The sequence below is a fragment of the Eutrigla gurnardus genome, assembly GCF_963514095.1.
Source record: "Eutrigla gurnardus genome assembly, chromosome: 5".
Taxonomy (NCBI): Eukaryota; Metazoa; Chordata; class Actinopteri; order Perciformes; family Triglidae; genus Eutrigla; species Eutrigla gurnardus.
In genome coordinates, this window is record NC_139919.1 from 17816055 (window position 1) to 17835006 (window position 18952).

Below are 18952 nucleotides of genomic sequence, written 5' to 3' on the forward strand. Positions count from 1 at the left end.
CTTCCTTGTCAGTGAGAGGGTTAGAAAAGTATAACCCTGACTGGTCTGATATAAACGCCTGAGAGGGTAATTTACAGGAAACAGCCAGGTGGACCCTGCCAGCACCACATCCTGGGTCTTAATCCTGCACATGACCTTCATCATATGTAACTCATTATCATAATTTCGCTCTCCCAATCTTTCCTGTCTGACTTTAACTGCTTCCCAATAGATCATGGTAGAGCAGAGTAGCCTATCATGCTGCGTCACTAAACAGGAGCTGGAAACAAACCTCGACTTACTATAAAAGTGAAAAGCTGTTTGTTTACAAGTCAGGGTTCACCTGAAGCTGAATAATATGAACCTAAGCAAACCAAACAATGTAACATAGTTTGTGATGTAGTTCCGATCAGAGGGAAAAAAATAACTTATTAAAATAACATTGGACGGCATTATTAAGCTTGTCGAGCATGTACCAGAATTTGAGGAGGTTCAGTTACATTAACTCTTCCCTTGTGAGCCCCAAAACGGGTTCAAAACTAATTGCATTTATCTAAAAAAATAAAATAAAATAAAAAAATAGGCTTCCCACAGCATAGTCTCACCGTGAATAACACGAAACACGTATTGTTGAGTTTAAAAATTTAAGTTCTGAATCTTGTGCACTTCCCCTTGAAAGTAGCTTTAATGCAGACACAACAGCATTGTGGTACCGTTTCATAGTGGTGACCCATGGCAACAGCTCCACAGACGACCTCTCGATGCTTCAATGAATCCCCTTCCACTACAGAATGTGTTTCATTGGAACTTCACATGAGTGTTTGAGCTTTGTTGTGCAGAATGAAGTTTGTGCACAAAGAAGCCGGTTACTTATTCTTCTCCTAAAAATCACTTTAATGCGAGCTTGTACGACCATTGCAACTAGTCTGGATATCAATATCTTGAATCTTGCGGTTGCATAGATTTGGGTTGGGGTTTTTTTTGACGAGAGAAAAGGCGAAGTCATTTTTTTAAATTTTGTATGAGGTGATTTCCTTTTTTAAATGGAAAAACATTGACACAATCATTAATTTAGTGTTTTTATATGTCTGGTGGGGATCTTTGAACTTCTATCCTCAGATTACAGACTCCATTCCTCTTTTACTTCTCTATGTGCAAAAGTGCAAATTATTTGATCATTTTAAAGGTTTAATCTTTCCACATTCAGTCACTCGGCTCTTGTTTACTGTAGCCGTGTGTGCAGACTGACTTGTTGGGGAACAAAGCAGAAAAGGAACTGTTTTGATATTTCAGAGAAATACAGCTGAAAACATTGGCATCTGTGAGATGTGGGTACATTCAAACTCCGTCCTACGAGCAGAACTCCTTGGAAAAGCAGTGAATCATTACAATATTTTCATCCAAGTACAGTTTGTAATTTATTCAACAGGGTTGTTTTTCAATCTGAAGCCATTCATGGCTTACCACCTTTGAAATGGGAGCAGGCAGACGGGCTGCAGAGACATCTGCCTTGCTTTTAATGGGGATCACAAATGTTTCAGTAATTCCACTCCACCTGAAACTTCCCTCCCCTTCAGCACACTCCCAAATTACAGCACTGGAATGAAACGGGGACTCTTAGCCTTGCAGTACGCTCGGTATTTTTTCCCTAGCTGAGAGGATCGGAAAGATTCTTCCTGTGGGCTTGCATCATGGAGGCAAGCACTAAATCCAGCAGTCAACAGATTCTGTGGAAAGATGTGAGTCTATTTGTTTTTCTTTTTATGTTTGATTTTTTTGCACTTATATTGATTAGAAAATATATACTTTAAATCAATTCCAACATTTGGTGTCTTAATGTGCAGAAATTTTGGTCAAGAAAATGGGAGCACCCTGAAATAAATGAATTGAAGGTGGCAGCAATGGGGGTTTAAAAGTGGGGAGTGGGATCCTGTGATATTTGAGTAAAGTAAAATGTCAGAAAGTTCACTTTTTTAAAAAAAATTATAAAAAAAAATGCATTGCTTCTCTCTTGCTTGCTGATCTGAGTTTTCTCAGAATAGTCGTATTTTTTTTTCCATCCAATTCCTTTTGGCTTTTCGCCTTGGCTTTGTGTCTTTATTTCCACGCTTATATTCATTCACACCTGGGCCATTGTATTCGCTTTATATCCAGAATATCCTTGCTTCTCACATGCAAGCAGCATTCAAATATACACCAATACATGTATTTATTTGAGGCTTAATCATTGAGGAAGAGGAGGGGGAGGTGTTTTTCTTCCACCACCTCTTGTATGCCACTTGTTGCAGAGCGTGCGAACAATAGAGCAACAGAGATAAGTAACTACATTATCATCTTTTTATATGTCTTGTAGGCCTATATGAAAAACACACAGGAGTACATCCACAGAAATTCATACGCTTATATGAGCATACCCCAGTGTCAAGAATCCACTGCCTCAGCTCGCTGGTTATCTTGGCTCCTTCTGTTTTTTTGTGTGTTTTTTTTTTCTCGGGGAAGTGCTCCTCTCTGCATGATAACAGCAGGGGGCTCCAGGCACTCTTCCTCACAAAGCTCAAGAGGAATTGCCTGGTTGATTCTGAACTCTTAAACCTTTAAACACTAGTTGGCAAGCGCCGCGCTCTCAGACTGCTCGCTTGGTCTCCATCCCTGCATTTATTTCTGTCTGTCTCTCTTTCCGTCTGCCTGCCTGTCTGTCTCTCAACCCCACCTTCTTCCTCCGAGTATTCGATATCGAAAGCACAGGCAGAGAGAGAGAGAGAGAGAGAGAGAGAGAGAGAGAGAGAGAGAGAGAGAGAGAGAGAGAGAGAGGTTTGTCCTCCAGTTAAGTTTCCACTGCTTATGCAACCTGCCACAGGAGAGCAGAGGATTTCAGCCATCGTTATTTCTTTCTCTCTTTTTTTCCCTTCCTATACTCTGAAAAATTCACAATGAAAGGAATTTCTGGCCCTCTGATTGTACCACTCTGTTTTTCATCATGCTTTAGGAATGTACAACACACTCACACTTATGTGGCTTCTGTCTCTAATATGTCAAATAAAGAATACTCACCATGTGGATTTAACAGTTTTTTTGGGGGGGCTATCTTGAATAATGTGTCCTCTGTCCTTCCCCAAAGTCATGTTGCTAATGTATTTACCGACTCAGAAATTCAATCCAACGAGCACACCGTGTCACTGTATGCCATTACTGCTGTCTGCTATTTCCTCCTGTATGTCATGCCTCCTACATACTGTAGTTTTAAAATAATACAAATGTGCACTGTGAAATACATTTTTCAGGACTATGGATAAGTATTTTAACAGTGCGCAAGACCAAAAGTCAGAAGAAGAAAAAAAAAACTCCTCCATGTTATTTTAAGAAGTCAACCTGTTAAAAGTGCTGCCCAACGTACTGTAACAACCTCAATAGAAGCCACAATAGTAAAACCAAAGCTGCTTTATCACCATTTTAAAAGACACACAGATAAGCAACACCAATTTTGCTAATTGAAGTTGGTTCCATTTTTTTATTTTTTTATTTTACATATCTGCTTTTCTGTTGTCCTCTGAGACTTTCAAAAGGGGTCTAGTGTGAATGAGAAGCTTTCATTTCTCCCTGCTGGAGCTCTGGTGGAACAAAAGGCCGTCTTTATTCATTTGTGGCCTTGAGCCTGGGGAATTGACAACAGTGGGCAGAGTTTTAATTTGAGAAAAAGTTTCATAAACGTAACCTTTCTGGTGCACTTGTAGCAGTCTGTGCTTCCTTGCACTTGGTATGGGCATGGTTCAATTCTGGTCATCAGCAGCCTCGTTGTTGGACACAGGATTCAGATGAGACCAAATCAAATGTCAGATTAAATGCAATACTGATAAAAAACATTTTGGGAAAAGCCGCTGAGAGTTGGATGAGAGGATTGATAGCACTCTTGTATACTGTACCTCTGTTAAATATAGCTGTGAAGTGGGGGGAAATATAGTTCAGGTGTCCGTGTTGAGAATGTGCCGTAGTAACATTCATTTTCCCCACAGACAATGATTCATGACTCACAGTTCCACTTCAACAGCTTGGATCGACACGAAACTCTCAGCTGAATTATTAGTACAAAAGATAAACAACGGCATTGGAAAATATCTGGTTCTTTGATCAAATGGAAAAGAACAAATTAAAAGTAAAGTAAAAAACATAAAAACTTTCTACTTCCAGTGTGAATTTCGGCAAGAAGCAATCAATCACGTAGCATCAAAATTCTGTTACACCCTGGCGACTGTAACAAAAACCTATATGATCATGAGAACATCCAGGAGGGTTCTGTTTGAACATATTGCTGAGTCACTGTAAATACAAATTGGGGATAAACGCTCTCAGTCGTTACTTCTGAAGCTTCAGTCAGCAGCAAGTTAGTATAGTTTAACATCTGTAAAGCTGAATGATTAACGTGCCATATCTTGTTACAAAAAACAAAGAGTAGAAACAACAATGTGGGGTTTCACGGAGGATTGTGTGAGTCAGCGAACAGACTGTTAAACGACTATTTACTTTTTGGATGCAGTCTAAGATTTGATTACACATCAGAGTGGTATCGATCTTTTCAGCTAACCCTTGACAAGAGAGCAAAAAAAGTTTCCCCAAAACACTATTTTTTTTTATCAACTTGTACTTCTCCTCTTTTACAGTTTTTAAACAATGATGACAAAAGTAAGTGTGAGCACGCAGTTTGGAAATGGAAAAACGGCTCAATAACTTCACAAGCTTGCAAGGTCATCAACCACCAAAGATCCTGGATTCAACCTAAACAGATTGACTTTCCAGATCCGTGTGCTTTCTTTCCAAATACAGTATATACTGTACTGTATTCCATGGAGAAACGGAGCATACTAACACACAAACCAGTAAGGTCAAATACCAGGACATAGACTCTGAATTTCATGTTTATCGAGTTTTTTTTTAATGGGAGTTCTTGACCAATCAATCCTGTGCTAGTTACAACCTTGTAATAGTTTCCAGCCATAGACACCACTTATGGCTTCAACGTGGTCACTTTTAATGAGTGACCACGTTAACTTCAACATGTAGCCATCCTGGTAAAAGCCTTCAATCAATTTTAAATACATATTCACATGTGGTTATTATGTAGACCAACTATTTATGTAAATTACTACGAGCAACCAAGGGCACATTTGGCTGAAACTCAACAATTAACATGGTCGCTCTTTAAACTGGAACACCTGCTGCTCTGAAACGGCCCTGATTCTGTCAAAATTCTGCGTAATAATAATGATAATAATCGCAATTATAATAATAATAAAACCTATATTGTTTGCAGGTGGAGGTGGGAAAAGAGAAGAAGGCCAAGTACCACACCTACCAGCGAGTGGCTCTGGTACTTGCTCTGGCCTTCCTGGTTTTGGCTCTCTGTGTTTTCAGCCTGAGATACCTGTGGAGCCCCAGTCTGGGGAAGGTAAGACTAAATATCACCTCCTTGTTTGTCAATCATCAGCCTCATTGCTACCGCCTGTGGTAAGTAAGTGTGGTCTTCAGCTGAAAGACACCTCAGCGAGTCATACAGATTCCTGAAAGTGAAGAAAATGCCACACAAAGAGCCGGCAGTCTCTGCAGTGTCTATTGTATTCTGCTAGATTAAAAGATGTGTGGGCTACAGCTGTGTTTTGCTCTGCTCGCATTTTGCCCATCAAATCTAACATTTAATGAATAGGCTACTTGGACCGCACTACAAAACCGTTTTTTTCTTTTTCTTTTTTTTTACCGCTTGCATTCATCTACTCTCTGCTCACATTGTAAAGAACTTCTCACAATAACGGATCCTGAAGCTGACCTTAATTGCTGTTGACCAGAGTGGCTGCAGCAGGACTGAAACCTCTTGGCAACGTAATTGGGATAAACTCTTGTCCTGGACATTCATCTTGTAAAATCCAATTCAATCACACTTGATGGAGAACATTTTCACTCTGCTCCTTTCCTCTGATTTTCCTCAGGGGGCCAAAAAAGCTAATTTACGCAAGCTGGGAGGAAACGTTCATCAATAATTTCACACAATCTGGAAGCTATACGCTACCTTAACAGAGCACAGTTGCAAATGAGAGAAAATTATTATTGCGGTAAAATTTGAACACATAGTGTATATTTCCACCCCGAACAAATTGAACAGAGGGAAATTTAGCGTGCAGGATGTCGCTTGCTATTATACCAACATCTTTGTTACGTCTACAATAAACATTAATTCAGAACACCCTCTGCCACTATTCGGCTCTTTCTGCCTTCATTAAGACACACATTTCAAGTGCTGACAGTCTCTTCAATGCTCAGGTTAACCAAGGTTCATCTGCACTTCCTGTGTAGCCGGCATTGTCCATGTTCTCTCCTTTCAACATAGATATGAATCACCTTTCAGCCATCTCCTTTGTCCTTGTTAAATATTTCATGCCGGAGGTAAAGCAGTCATTATTTCCACTTTAATAAGCCGTGATCGTTCTCACGTGGCACAAAATGTGTTGATGGCAGAGGTTGCCCAGGTGATGAATTTATCAAACCTGCAGACCCTGGGTTTTGCTTTAATGGGGTCTTGGGGGGGGGGGGGAGTGGTGGCTCATGTTCCAGCCTTCCCATCAGCGAGCAAGATGGAGCCACTTCAAAAGGAGAATCGCCCGTCTGTCAGATGGGAAGGAAGCTCCCTCAGACACAGCAGGACAGTAAAACTCAACTATGCATCCTCAGCAAAACCATCTGGAGATTACTCTGAAGGTAAAGAGATGGACCAATACAGCGGTTCCTCCTGCAGCGACGTGGCAGCCGACACCGTGTTTGGTGAACGCTATTGGGTGCAATGCAGTAGGACACCTGACTAACCAGATAATCCAGCTTCTGGCACCTACACGTATAGACTCTGGGCAGCAAATCACAGCTTCTGAAGCCAGGAGGAGTGTACAGAATGTATTTTAGGGAACAGTCAAGTGGCGGCTGTTTTTCATTTGAGTGCAAAGATAAGCTCTCTGGAAACAACTCAAATTCATACTCAACTAAAGTGGTTCGCTCAGAGTTGAACAGTTGAACTGGAACATAATGGAGTATAGTAGTTTGATACAATAAAGACATGTAGAGTCCTGCATTCTGTATGTAACTGTAGTTATAATGGTTACTTCACCTTATATAAGATGATGTATTTAAAAGAGATGAGATGGAACTACCCAGCCCCTCCAGTTCACTGTTCTTTAAAAACTAATCAATATCTCCATACAATCAATGCATCAAATGACGATATGTAATATGAAATGCGTCATTTGTAATGGTAAACACACTGTGAATTACAACCCAGGTCTGCAAAAGAACGTTTTTAGTGTCTTTCGGCTCATTGTTTTGGTTTTACAACCCGCAACTTTACGGTTTTGGCTCTCATCTGCATCGTCTCCAGCTGCAGCAGGCAGCTGTTTTCAGTAAAAAGCTCAGATAAACTCACAGTCCATCACTAAGAGGCTGACAGACAAAGTTAGCTAGTGAACATTTAGCAGCCAAAGAGGCAGATATTTCCCCCGGGAGTTGATGGAGACCGAAACAGAGCTAAAAGGAGGGTGGATATTGGACTCGCCTTCTATGCTGAAATATCAATGAATGTAGGTTTAAGACACGTGTGGAATATGTAGAGAACCATGGTTACATAATGAATTCCACATGTATTCAAATGACGTCTCTGTTATAGTACAAAAGTGATTCATCAATTAGTCACACATCTGAAAGAGAAAAGCTCTGGAGTGGGCAGGAACCGATCACAATCGCAAAAGGAGTTTATAGTTCTATTGTGTACACTTCTCATCGCTGAAATCTGTTCTGCCTTCAGTTGTTTTGACAGATTCTGAACACGTGAGACTGTGAAAGGCGTCAACTTGCTGTATGAGTCACATCGCCTTCAAAGTGCAAAAAAACGAAGGAGGTGACGGAGCTCACATCGGAAGTACTCTAAAAAGGAGGTGTTGAACAGTTTGTTGCTTCACGCTGGAGTTTTTCAAGTGAAGGATCAAAACTGACAAATCCACAGCTTTGAAGATAACAAGCAAAAGGAACCCCCAACGCTGCCTTAGATTTAATTACTAACATTGATTACAAAATGTGTTCTGCTTCTAAAAAATCGGTTCTCTCTGAATTACTTTTGTGCTCAGTCAATAGTTTAACTTGTGTACTTGCACCGAAAACAATTACGACTCGCTATCAGTCAAACAAAACAGACACACAAATTGCACACTACGAATCACACATTACATAGCGCTTTGACCCGAGTGTTTCTAATTAAAAGATGAAACCGCAGCACGGCTGCAGCCACGAACGCTCGTCGCCGTGTTCTCGCAGTTTACCCGAGCAACGTGACCTCCTGCGCCACCTTTTTTTTTTTTATAAATAACCGCAGAAAGGTAATTTACTCTGCACATTGTATTTCAATATGACGTGATATCCGCCTGGGATCTTCTTTTAATTACCTGAAAACATATGTTGATACACAGGCCTGGGGAAGATAGTTTGCCATCACTTTCTTTCATCACACTGCCTGCATGCGTGTGCGTGTGCTTCGGCGTGTAGATTAGGTGTCTCTGCATTCTCCTTTGGCTTACGGCAAAATTTCTGTTTACTATGTGCTCATTATTGTTCTGGGCCACAAGTCTCACCGGGGGATTTTGCCTCCTTGTAAATTAATCCTCTGTTATTACCAGTTTACATCAGCAACTCCAGAAAAATGGAATCTCGCTGGTGAAACAAGAAAATTACAATTATTCTCTTAAAGAAAATATATATTTTTTAAAGAATATGTAAGCGTGGAACGTCACAGCCTCCAAAATCCAAATAATCACATACGTTTGTTTAATTCATGAACCCCTTTGAGAGGGATTATCTGCAGACCGGCAGCAAGCCACAGAGCAAATGTGCACCTGTAGACATTGTAAACCCTGGTTTTTTTTCCAGTGGAACACTGAAGAGAGCACAGTTGTTTGGTTCTGTATGGAAAAACTACCTGAGAAATACATGAATGTCAGACCTGAGGAAAGTACCCCATTATTCAAGCTGAAATTGCATTGCTCACCTTGATGCCTTTCCCTCTCCGGGCCCAAGGTAGCTGCTGAGTTGTCGCTCCTGATGGCCTCTTAAATGCCTCACTGTCAGGACCGGCTCCTTTAATGAACACTGCTGCGCCTGCTGCTTTTTCCGCTGGTCACAGGTGTACGGCTTTTCAAGGCCGGGCGCCCCTTTGTTTATTTATTACTTGTAGGCTGTGTCTGCCCGACAGTCCCCTCGGTGTCCAGATGTCAATATGCAACAGGGCGACATGAGATTTGATCGTGATATGATGCTATCGCCGGGTTTTCTTTTCTTACTGTGTCTCCGGGAACACAAGGACACCTAACTTCCACTTCAACTCTGTGTGTTTACTCTTGTGTGGAGGAATTATTATTCTTGGGAGGCAACAGGGCTTATCTAAACAGCTGGGTTGGCAAGACGAGTGGTTTTTTTTTGGTGGGGGGGAGGGGGGTAATCTTTTCTGATTTTACACGTCAGCCTCATTCATTCATTAGCAGGCCAGTGTCCGCTGGTGTTCCTCCCCGGCTGTTGAATTTGGCTGCTGCAGGCTCCCACCTAAGATGATGCATTAGGTGTTTTCCTCGGGCAGCAGTCGGGAGGAGGACGGGGATGCAGACCGGGGACAACAAAAGAGAGTTGTTTTAAAATGTTGCCAGCAGAGTGCCTGAGGTAGTGAGGCTTCATGGCGGCTGTGGCACATTGCCTTCTTCTGGGATGGTGACTGCTACAGAGAGCGAGACAGCACTGCAAAGCCCACTGGGAGGTGTTTATTGTGCGATGCAGCACTTTAGTGTCTCTGTGATTTTCTTTTTAGGAGCCAGATTAATGTGGGTGGATAAGATCAGCATCTTAAACCCTGTGCATAGATGGATGGATGGATGGATGGATGGATGGATGGATGGACTCAGTGAAACCGTCATATAATAATAATTAAAAAAAACATTTGTCCGCCAAAGCAACTGTTTTATAAAGACGAACAAGGGTTAATTGCCAGTATAATGTGCCAACCCAGCAGCATCTCATGTCATATGTACAGTATGGTGCGTAAACAGACACAAATGCTTGCTTTTTTTTTCACCCTCCAGACTTCTTTCCCCTTTTCTTTTCCCCTCTCCTCTCCGTCTCACCAGTGTGACTGCCAAGAAGACTCCTCTGCTCTGTTGTACAATTTAGAATGTGATTGAGCTTTCACATCCACTTTCACTCTCCCAGTAAGTCTGCGCCGCTTTTAACCTCAGTGTGCATTCACAGCCACAATGCAGAGGCAGACAAGTGAACAGCAAACTGGAAATACCCTGTTCATCTGTCCCTGCGACATATCTCAGGTTGCAGATCAGAAACGTTGCCATTGTGTTGATATGTAGTGCACGGAAAATCGTGATGATTATGATTTTAGAGAGTGGAGTAAAACTCTATTCTGGAAAAAAAGAAAAAAAAATCTCTGGTAGTGCTCGACTTTATCTATCAGCAATTAAAAGGTTGCATTGACTTTTTTTTTATTTTTTTTTTTAAGTTTGCTCCATTCGTCACCTTGCTCAATATGTGAGGAGAGAAGCAGCATCTAAATGTTCCGGTCTCTGTCTGGTGCCGAGTCTAACACTTCATTTTAAATAACCTTAGCTGATTAGGCTTTTCATGTGAGAAAAAGGAGAACTTGTAGAAACGCTAAAAGTTGGAATGTTAGCTAATTATAATGACATGCATCCAGACCTGCTAGGCTTATTAAGTCTTTTTTTGGGGGGGGGGGGGGGGGCGGGGGGCTGAAAGTAACACTTTTAAAAGGGAGATCTTTCATCTGGTGGAACTTCAAGTGTTTACTCAGGAAATGAGAGAAGTAAGGCATACAGCTTAGTTTTTAGATGTGTAATGAACCTCATTAATGATGAGGTATTCATTTCAGAAGTTGTGATTCCATAAGTCACAGAATAAGAAATAATTTACCAACAAAGTGGATCATGCAGGTGGGCTGCCCTATTGAGACGTAATGCTGAATCACCTTAGTTACACTAAGGTGGGACTTTAATAGGTATCGTTTACCTTATCAATGAGGTAAACTTAACAGTTATATGAATGTGCATCACACCACCTGCATCCAAATCCAAATGTATGTTAGGAGAGGCTACAAATAAATCACCTTCTCAGCAAAACATTACTAATAATAGCACCAATACAACAGCTCTACAGGTTAATTCAAGTAACTCATTCATAATTGCAAACAATATGCTGTTCACTGACTGAAACAAAATCCTGGTTCTCATCAAAAACAGTGACAAAACGGAGGTTATCCTCATTGGTACAAAATCAACACTATCCAAAACTGACAGTTTTTCCCTAATCATAGACGACGTAACATAAACATCCACCCCACCCTCACACCCTATTGTCACTTCTCGCCTGGATAAATGCAATTCCCTCCTCTTTGTTCTCACCCAAAGTTCCCTCCATAAACTCCAACTGGTTCAAAATTCAGCCGCCTGCATCGTCACCAGAATCCACCACATCACTCCCGTCCTGCAGCAGCTCCACTGGCTCCCACTTAAATTTCGCTTTGATCCAAAATCCTCCTGTTAGCATTTAAGGCTATCCACAACCCAACGTATTCTCATACCTGTCTGACCTCCTCCACGTTGCCAATCCCTCTCGCATGCTCAGATCCTCTTCCTCTATCCACCTGACTGCCCCCCCACCCGTCTCACCACCACGGGGAGCAGAGCATTTAGACGCTCTGCCCCCCCCCCCGGCTCTGGAAGTCATTACCACCCGACCTCAGAAATATGAGGTCGGGTGTATGTGTATATATGTTTAAAACGGCCTTTATGAATTTGATTGCATTGTCTAATTGTAATGTCCTATCTTAACTGTCCAAATTGTAACTGTCTGTTCTAACGTATTGGTTGTTTTTTATTAATGTACAGTGTCCCTGAGGACTCTGAAAGGCACCCATAAGTAAAATGTTATATTATTATTATTATTAAATTCAACTCAATTCGCAGGGCTCGTGTCTCCATCCAGAAGGAGGGCATGACAGAAATGTTTAGCCAGTGATACTAATGTACAACCCCTAATGTGGTGGTACTGTGTGTCCCTGTGGTTAGCTCAACTCGTCTCTCTTTGTGTCCTTGTGTTTGACAGTACGTGGTAAGGATTTCTCCACGTCGATATCCTCCCCTTGCCCAAAGAGCCATGTAATATTTAAGATGCATCTCATTTTGAAGCATCTGAACGCTCATAAGTATTTTAAAAGAGATTTTTCATGCTGTGTGTGGTGGACGACGTGTAGCTATCCAGCAGTCAACGCCACGAGTATGATGGATGACAGCTGCTGCCCAGTTGCCGTTTCTCATTTGCCCAGAAAATGTACTTCAGTTTGTCAGCTGACGGTGATAGAGCTTGTCAAGATCCTCTTCCTGGTATTCATGGTGGCAGCAGGACCGTCCCACTGACCTACATGAGCAGCCACGACGTGAATGGATGAAACGGAAGGGTCCAATTCATGTTAAATGTAGGAGGAGGCGGCTGGTTGTTTGGAAGCATCGTTTTTGCAAACGCAGCTTTCTTCTCACCAGTTACACAAGGGGTCTCAGACTCCTTGGAGTGCAGTTTGTCCTCTGGGCTTTTGTCTCTCGCTGAGATAATGCGGGGCTCATTAGCTGTCTGGCAGGAACAGATAAAGGCGTGGGTGAAATGTTGCAGGGTTTAATTAACAACAATGCTGTCATACATTACATATTAATATCAAAAATGCTTCCTGCTGCAATATAAATTTAGACATCTATCAGGACGAGATTTAAAGAAAAATCTAAATATGTATTACATTAATCACTAGATAATGAAACTGTTTCATACGTTTAATACATTTACAAACATTTCTATTTGTTTATTGATTTTTTTTCTATATTAGGTTAATTTTCACGTGTATATGATTAACATTAAGTTGATTATTTAAAGGACAGGATAGATTCATTGATGACTATAAAAATACACGTAAAAAGTTACTCTGTCAAGTAAAAGTCCTGCATTTATAATAATACAAAAATATTATCAAAATGTACTTAATTAATCAAAAGTAAAATAACTCATTATGCCGGAAAGTATTATTGTATAATAATTATTGTTAAAATTATTGGTTGATTATATTTTGTTGATTATATTTTGTTATCTCACACATAAATCACATAATTTTAGTTCAGCAAAAAGCACAATATTTCCCCCTGAGTTGAAGTGTAAACTACCACAAAATGGAAATGTTCAAGTAAAAGTATTTCAACATTGTACTCAAGTACAGTAATTGAGTAAATGTACTTAGTAGTAAAAACAGTCAACTGTCTTAATGTTAATTAATGTTGCGGCGGAAATTAACTCTCATCAATAAATGTAATAGCTCTTGTGAAATATGTTTCTACTCTAATATTAATAATAACTTACAACTCCTAATCTTTTTGTAATCACAATTAATCTTAGAAAGTAAACAAGCGTTTTTGCTGTCCTTACAATTATTAACAGATGTGCCTCCTTGCGACTCTGTTGGTAGATAAAGAGACCTTTTATCAGTTCAAAGTAAAATAATAAATAGTTACCCAACCCAATCGGGGAATTTATTTATGATTTGATATTTGTCAGAACAATGTAATTGGGTGAACAATGCAGGATTTAATTAAGGTTTGAAAGTAAAACATCAGATCTGACTATGTTTCTGGAATAAGGCAAGATTCATTATAGACAAAGCAAATGTAGATCTGATGCAGTCAAAGATCAACATCCACCAGATTTGACAAAAACATTAAATCTCACAGCAATTAATGAGCGGTCACCTCTAATCGTTAAATAGTCAATAACTGTCCTCATTCAACAGATGACCTCGTGAGCTAATCTTCGAGGAGGGCCGTTAAATAAACCAACACAAACTTTCAGCGCCACAGAGAGAAAACCTGCTTGTTTACCTCACTCTGAGAAAAAAAAAAAAAAACATATCGACTGCTCAAAAAAACCATTCATTTGCTCCTTCAAAGTGCTTCATTTGCATGAGTCACCACGCCGCCATGCTTTCATTAGGGGCCGACCATGATGGACAATGTAGGTTTCGCTATAACTGAAAAACTGAGTCAAATAACTGCTCTCAAGTTTGTTACGTTTCTTTTAATAGCATGAAACAATGTTAAGCTGTAAAGACAGACTCAGACCACTGGGAACATAATGTGTTGTGTTCTCCCATCGGGTCTTCAAAGTATTTTTCAGCGTTATTAAAAAGGAGGGCAGAGCAGCACTGACATGCAACCCACACAGGGGCCATGGCAACAGACCAAGAGCTTCTCATCAGTACCAATAGTCCCGGTGTGATAGCCCAGTGTCTCCGCATAGTACTACCACTCCCTCTTTTATTCTGCCTTCAAGGCAGAAGCATGGTGTAAACAATGTTGGAGCAATTATGAGTCTGTATGTCTCCCAGAAGCTCCGTTAGGGATTCTTCTAACGGTCTACCTTGTTACAGGCATCGCCGGCTTGATCTATATGTTATAAGGCACAGATGATGTAGTGGCGGGGATGTCAGCTGTGTTATGGTTACGCTCTTGTTGTAGCGATTCCGACTTTGATCATCCCGACTAAACCGCGGATGTCAGTTCAATCTGCTGTTATTGCTATTTGTAACAAAAAGAGGATCTTGTTTGTTGTTGTTTTTGCAGCGAGTTGAATGTTGACCGGCTTTTTATTGCTTTCCACGCACTATTGTTTTTTTTAAGTATAACTTGGCACACAGATAAATGCACTGCACACACTGCTGATGAATAGCAAGATGACTATTGTCACCTGTTGGTAAATTGCCAGTGAATTTGAAATATGTCTCATCCGCAATATTGAATATTTTGCCATTTTAAACCACAAGAAGTTCAGCCTTCATTGACTTTTCCCAAAATGCAACTCTGACTTTTCTCTTTTATATTTTTAGTGGCTTCAAAACTTTCTAGTTGCAGTTAATGCCATTCACCTGGACAAATCATTGCCCTGCATCTAAATGATCCAAATTGCAGCCTTACAGCTCTCACAAGCTGTTTCTTAAATGCCACTTAGCTTTTGGAACCCAGAGTGTGCTCTTGTTGATTTATTAGGGAGGTGAAATGGCTGAAAACCAGCAGAGCGTCAAGGAGACGTATCCACTGGAGGTCATTCACCTTGTGACTGTCTGCCTTTACTTCAGGAGCCTTCAGTCAGCGCTTGCAAGTCTTTTGTCTGTCAAAGCCAGTTTCAGATTGTGAGATAACAAAAAGCAACAGGATTCATTTAGTGCTCCTGACAAGCAGCAGATTGTTCTTCGGATCGGCACGCTGGTTACCAGGCAGTGAAAGGCACAGAGGCAAGCTGCAACGTGGCACAATGCAATGACTTAACATTTTTCAACACAGTCAACCTTTGTGTCATTTAACTTCAATGTTATTTTTCCTACATATACCAGTCGTTTATACTGTGGAAGCTGTAACAATCTCATGTGTGCTTAAGGCATTTGAGGGATGTTACATCCTTTGTCATGTCCTGAAATGTGGTTTAACACATCTTTGAAGGCCTGTGAGGTCCCTCCGTTCTCTCTTACAGTTGGCATGTGTAGATAAAAAAAATATATTTACTCTCAGCCATTTTTCCTGCATGTTATTGAGGCGAAGTAAAAAGTGATTTCCTCTTTCTAGTTTATCTGGGCTTTGGATAAAACGTGTTAAGTACAAGTTGGACGGATCTTTGACAGTGAACAAATTGTTGAAAGCAGATCAAACACCGGTTAAATGTATGTTAGCAGCATTTCATTTTCCGCCTAGGTCAATGTCACATTTGCTTGAGCACAACTTTGTACCTTGAAAAGTTATAACTGCAGCAAAAAAAAAAATTTAAAAAGAAAGATAAAAAGAAAGGAAAATATTTACTTTTTAAGCAAAAAGTCTGGGGAAACATCATATTCCCCGAACTGTTGTATAAAGGAAATACAGCCCTTTGTTGTTTTCACTTTGATTTTTATTGAGATCATAGAAACAAAGCCATCAAGCAACAATATGTCCCAGCCCGTGAGTTTGTTCCACAATAGTGTGTTGACCAGAAGTACTGAATCGCTCCCAAAGTTCCCTGGAACTCCTCCCTCCTGAATGCAGCTCTATTATGGGCACGGTAGCACGTATCAAGGTGATTTATTGCCAGAGAGAACTCAAGTTGTTTAAAATGACTGGTGTGATTAGTCATATATGCTTCAGAGGTGAAAAAAAAAAAGGGGGGGGGGGGGGGGTGCAGAGGGCTTCTGTAAATTAACAGCAGATGCAGACTGTAGTTGACCAGAGCGTGGTGGTCAGACGGGGTAAGTGGCGGAGTCGTTGGGGGAAAAGGAGAGAAAGTGGGTCATTACATCCCTTTCAGGTATGAGTAGGTTGACAGAGGAGAAAGGTGGGCATACATTAAAGATTCACAGGCTCCGTGATGAATCGATTCCAGCAACGGAAATAAAACAGGAGCGGTATGATCGTCTGTGAGTTCTGCCAAAATTCCACTTGAGTTACTGCACAAATATGCTTCATATATTCCCACAGCCTCAGATATCTCCACGCTCCATTATTCAGACAGAAAGGTGCTCCTGGAAGAACTTTTTCATTTGGTAACTGGTTTTCAAAGTATTAGTTCCTCTTTTCTCCATTTCTTTTTTTACATTTAATGCTATACAAAAAACATTTTCACATCGAATCAATAGAGAAAAAGCTGAGCAATGATTTTGTAGTATTTATCTGAAGCAGTATAGTAGTATTTATTTGTGCAGTTCAAAATGTAACATAACAAATAATACTCTTATGTCTGTGCATCAAGTATGGTGTGAGGAGGCTATTAGCGTAGCTTAGCACAAACACTTGAAGCAGGGGGGAAACAGCTAGCCTGGCTCACTGCCAAGTTAAAATATAGGCTACATGTACACCAACACCAAAGAACTTGCAGATTAGCACATTGTCTCTCTTTTGTTTAATCCTTACAAACCAGGAAGGTAGCTAAAGAATGTAAACAAAAATGTTTATGCTAACTCTATACTAAGCTAAGCTAATTGTCTCCTAGCTTCATCTTTAGCATACAGAGTGTACCCATCTTGTTATGTAGGCCGAACTGTTGATAAGAAAGCAAAGAGCAGTAGTCTATTTCCCAAAATGTACTATTAAAAGCTATAGAGAACATATCATTTACATACGCTCCTGTATTCTTTGTCAAGGACTCAAATGGTAGAGTTCATATATTTCGGTGTTTCTTCAGACTATCGGCGCTACCCAACATCTATCTGATACCAATCTGATTACGGGCAGAAAACTCAAACCCATTACCTTGTGAAGCTTCAAGCATTTCACCTCCACTATGTCCATATAAACAGCCTTTTTGAGGGGGTTGTTGGGAGATTTACAGTAATATAGTTTTCCAGTCTGCTACACATTAAGGGCAAATCCACTCTCGGATAGTCTTACATTGCTATATAAGTATCATCAGGTTGTGATGTTCAATGCACTTCAGGAGTGGGTTTTTTTTTCTGATGAAATGTCATCATTCCTTTTTTTTTGTAAATGCACTCTCTTTTAACGTGCGCCTGTATTACATTCTGGTCTAGATAGATTTCTGTCTGCATGGATTTCTTCTACAGTGTGATTATTGAACATCAGTGGAAAATGGTGGGTTTAGAAAAAAATAAGCTTTTTGCTCTTTGCTCCTGTAAGTCTCCAAAATCTGACCTCACCGAACACGTTTGATGTTTTAGGTGCTTAAACTCCGCCCTGAGAGAGACATTGTACAGTTTGGGTTTGGCCAGTTATCTGCTAATAATCAGAATTATACACCATCAAGTGACAAAATTGGCTCAGAGGAAGCACATGTGAGGTACATTGCCTGCAGTTGTTTGTTTTATCAGTTTCACTGTGCTTTAGGAAGATGGCGCCATTAAGATTTTGCAACTTCTACAACACATTCTAGCTTATTCTTTGAAAGGCCAATGACTATAGCATTTCCCTTAACTAGCCTTTGGCGTTGGCAGCTGTTAAACATTTTAACATCAAATTGATGCTTAAAATAATTGCCAGAGTGAATTCCCAAAAGCACTTTAACCCCCACGCCAACCTGGTTTTAGCTTTCCATTTAATGCTACATACACCACATACTCAGATTGTGATTTTTGTATGGCTTCCAAAAACATTAGGATGCCACAAATAAAACAGAAAGAGCTGAAGAAAATAAATGTTAAGTTCAGCAGGAGTTTGCCAGTGTGGTTAGTAGTAGATATTCACAGTTCAGTGAAGGTTTGAGTTTAAACATATATTGATGTTTGTCGTTGCTATTGAAAGAACTTCCTGCAGATAAAAAGAGGGCACAGTTGCTTAATTGCTTGCATGCAGCTATTTACCTCCGCATATAAAAAAACACAGAAAAGGCTGGCGCTAATTACAATGCAGAAATGTTTCAGTGCCTTACAACTGTTTATATTTAGAGCCAGAGTCAGACTTTGGGTCCTCTCATTACACACTAACTGGGTCCATGCATGTAGCATCCAGAAAAGAAGAAGTTGAGTACATGGATTTAGATTTGGGAGAGTCCTCTGAATTTGCTTCCAAGAACAGCTATTTGTTGATCTAAAAGTTAAGCACATTTTAAGTGACTGAAAATAAAAAACATGGACGGAGAATAACATGAAACAAACACTAGTTTCATTCATTCACACATTCACACACCGACAGCGGAGTCAACCACGCAGGGCGACAACCAGCTCGTCAGGAGCAATTGGGGTGAGGTGTCTTGCTCAGGCACACCAGGCACTCAGCTAGGAGGAGCTGGGGATCAAACCGGCAATCTTGCGGTTACCAGCCAACCTGCTCTACCTCCTGAGCTAAACCACCCCAGGTTTAGTTAGGTTTTTATTTTTGCA

The 18952-nt window shown here is 40.5% G+C and overlaps 1 protein-coding gene across 1 annotated transcript in view; it reads left to right on the forward strand.

Annotated features, from left to right (window-relative positions):
- Window positions 1-1561: 1561 nt before the first annotated feature.
- Window positions 1562-18952, forward strand: part of tnmd (tenomodulin) — a 44609-nt gene continuing 27218 nt past the window's right edge. The window contains exons 1-2 of the mRNA XM_084010295.1: window positions 1562-1718; window positions 5285-5419. Coding sequence (XP_083866421.1) covers window positions 1671-1718; window positions 5285-5419 — 183 coding nt within the window. The 5' untranslated portion in view covers window positions 1562-1670. The remainder of the gene's footprint in view (window positions 1719-5284; window positions 5420-18952) is intronic.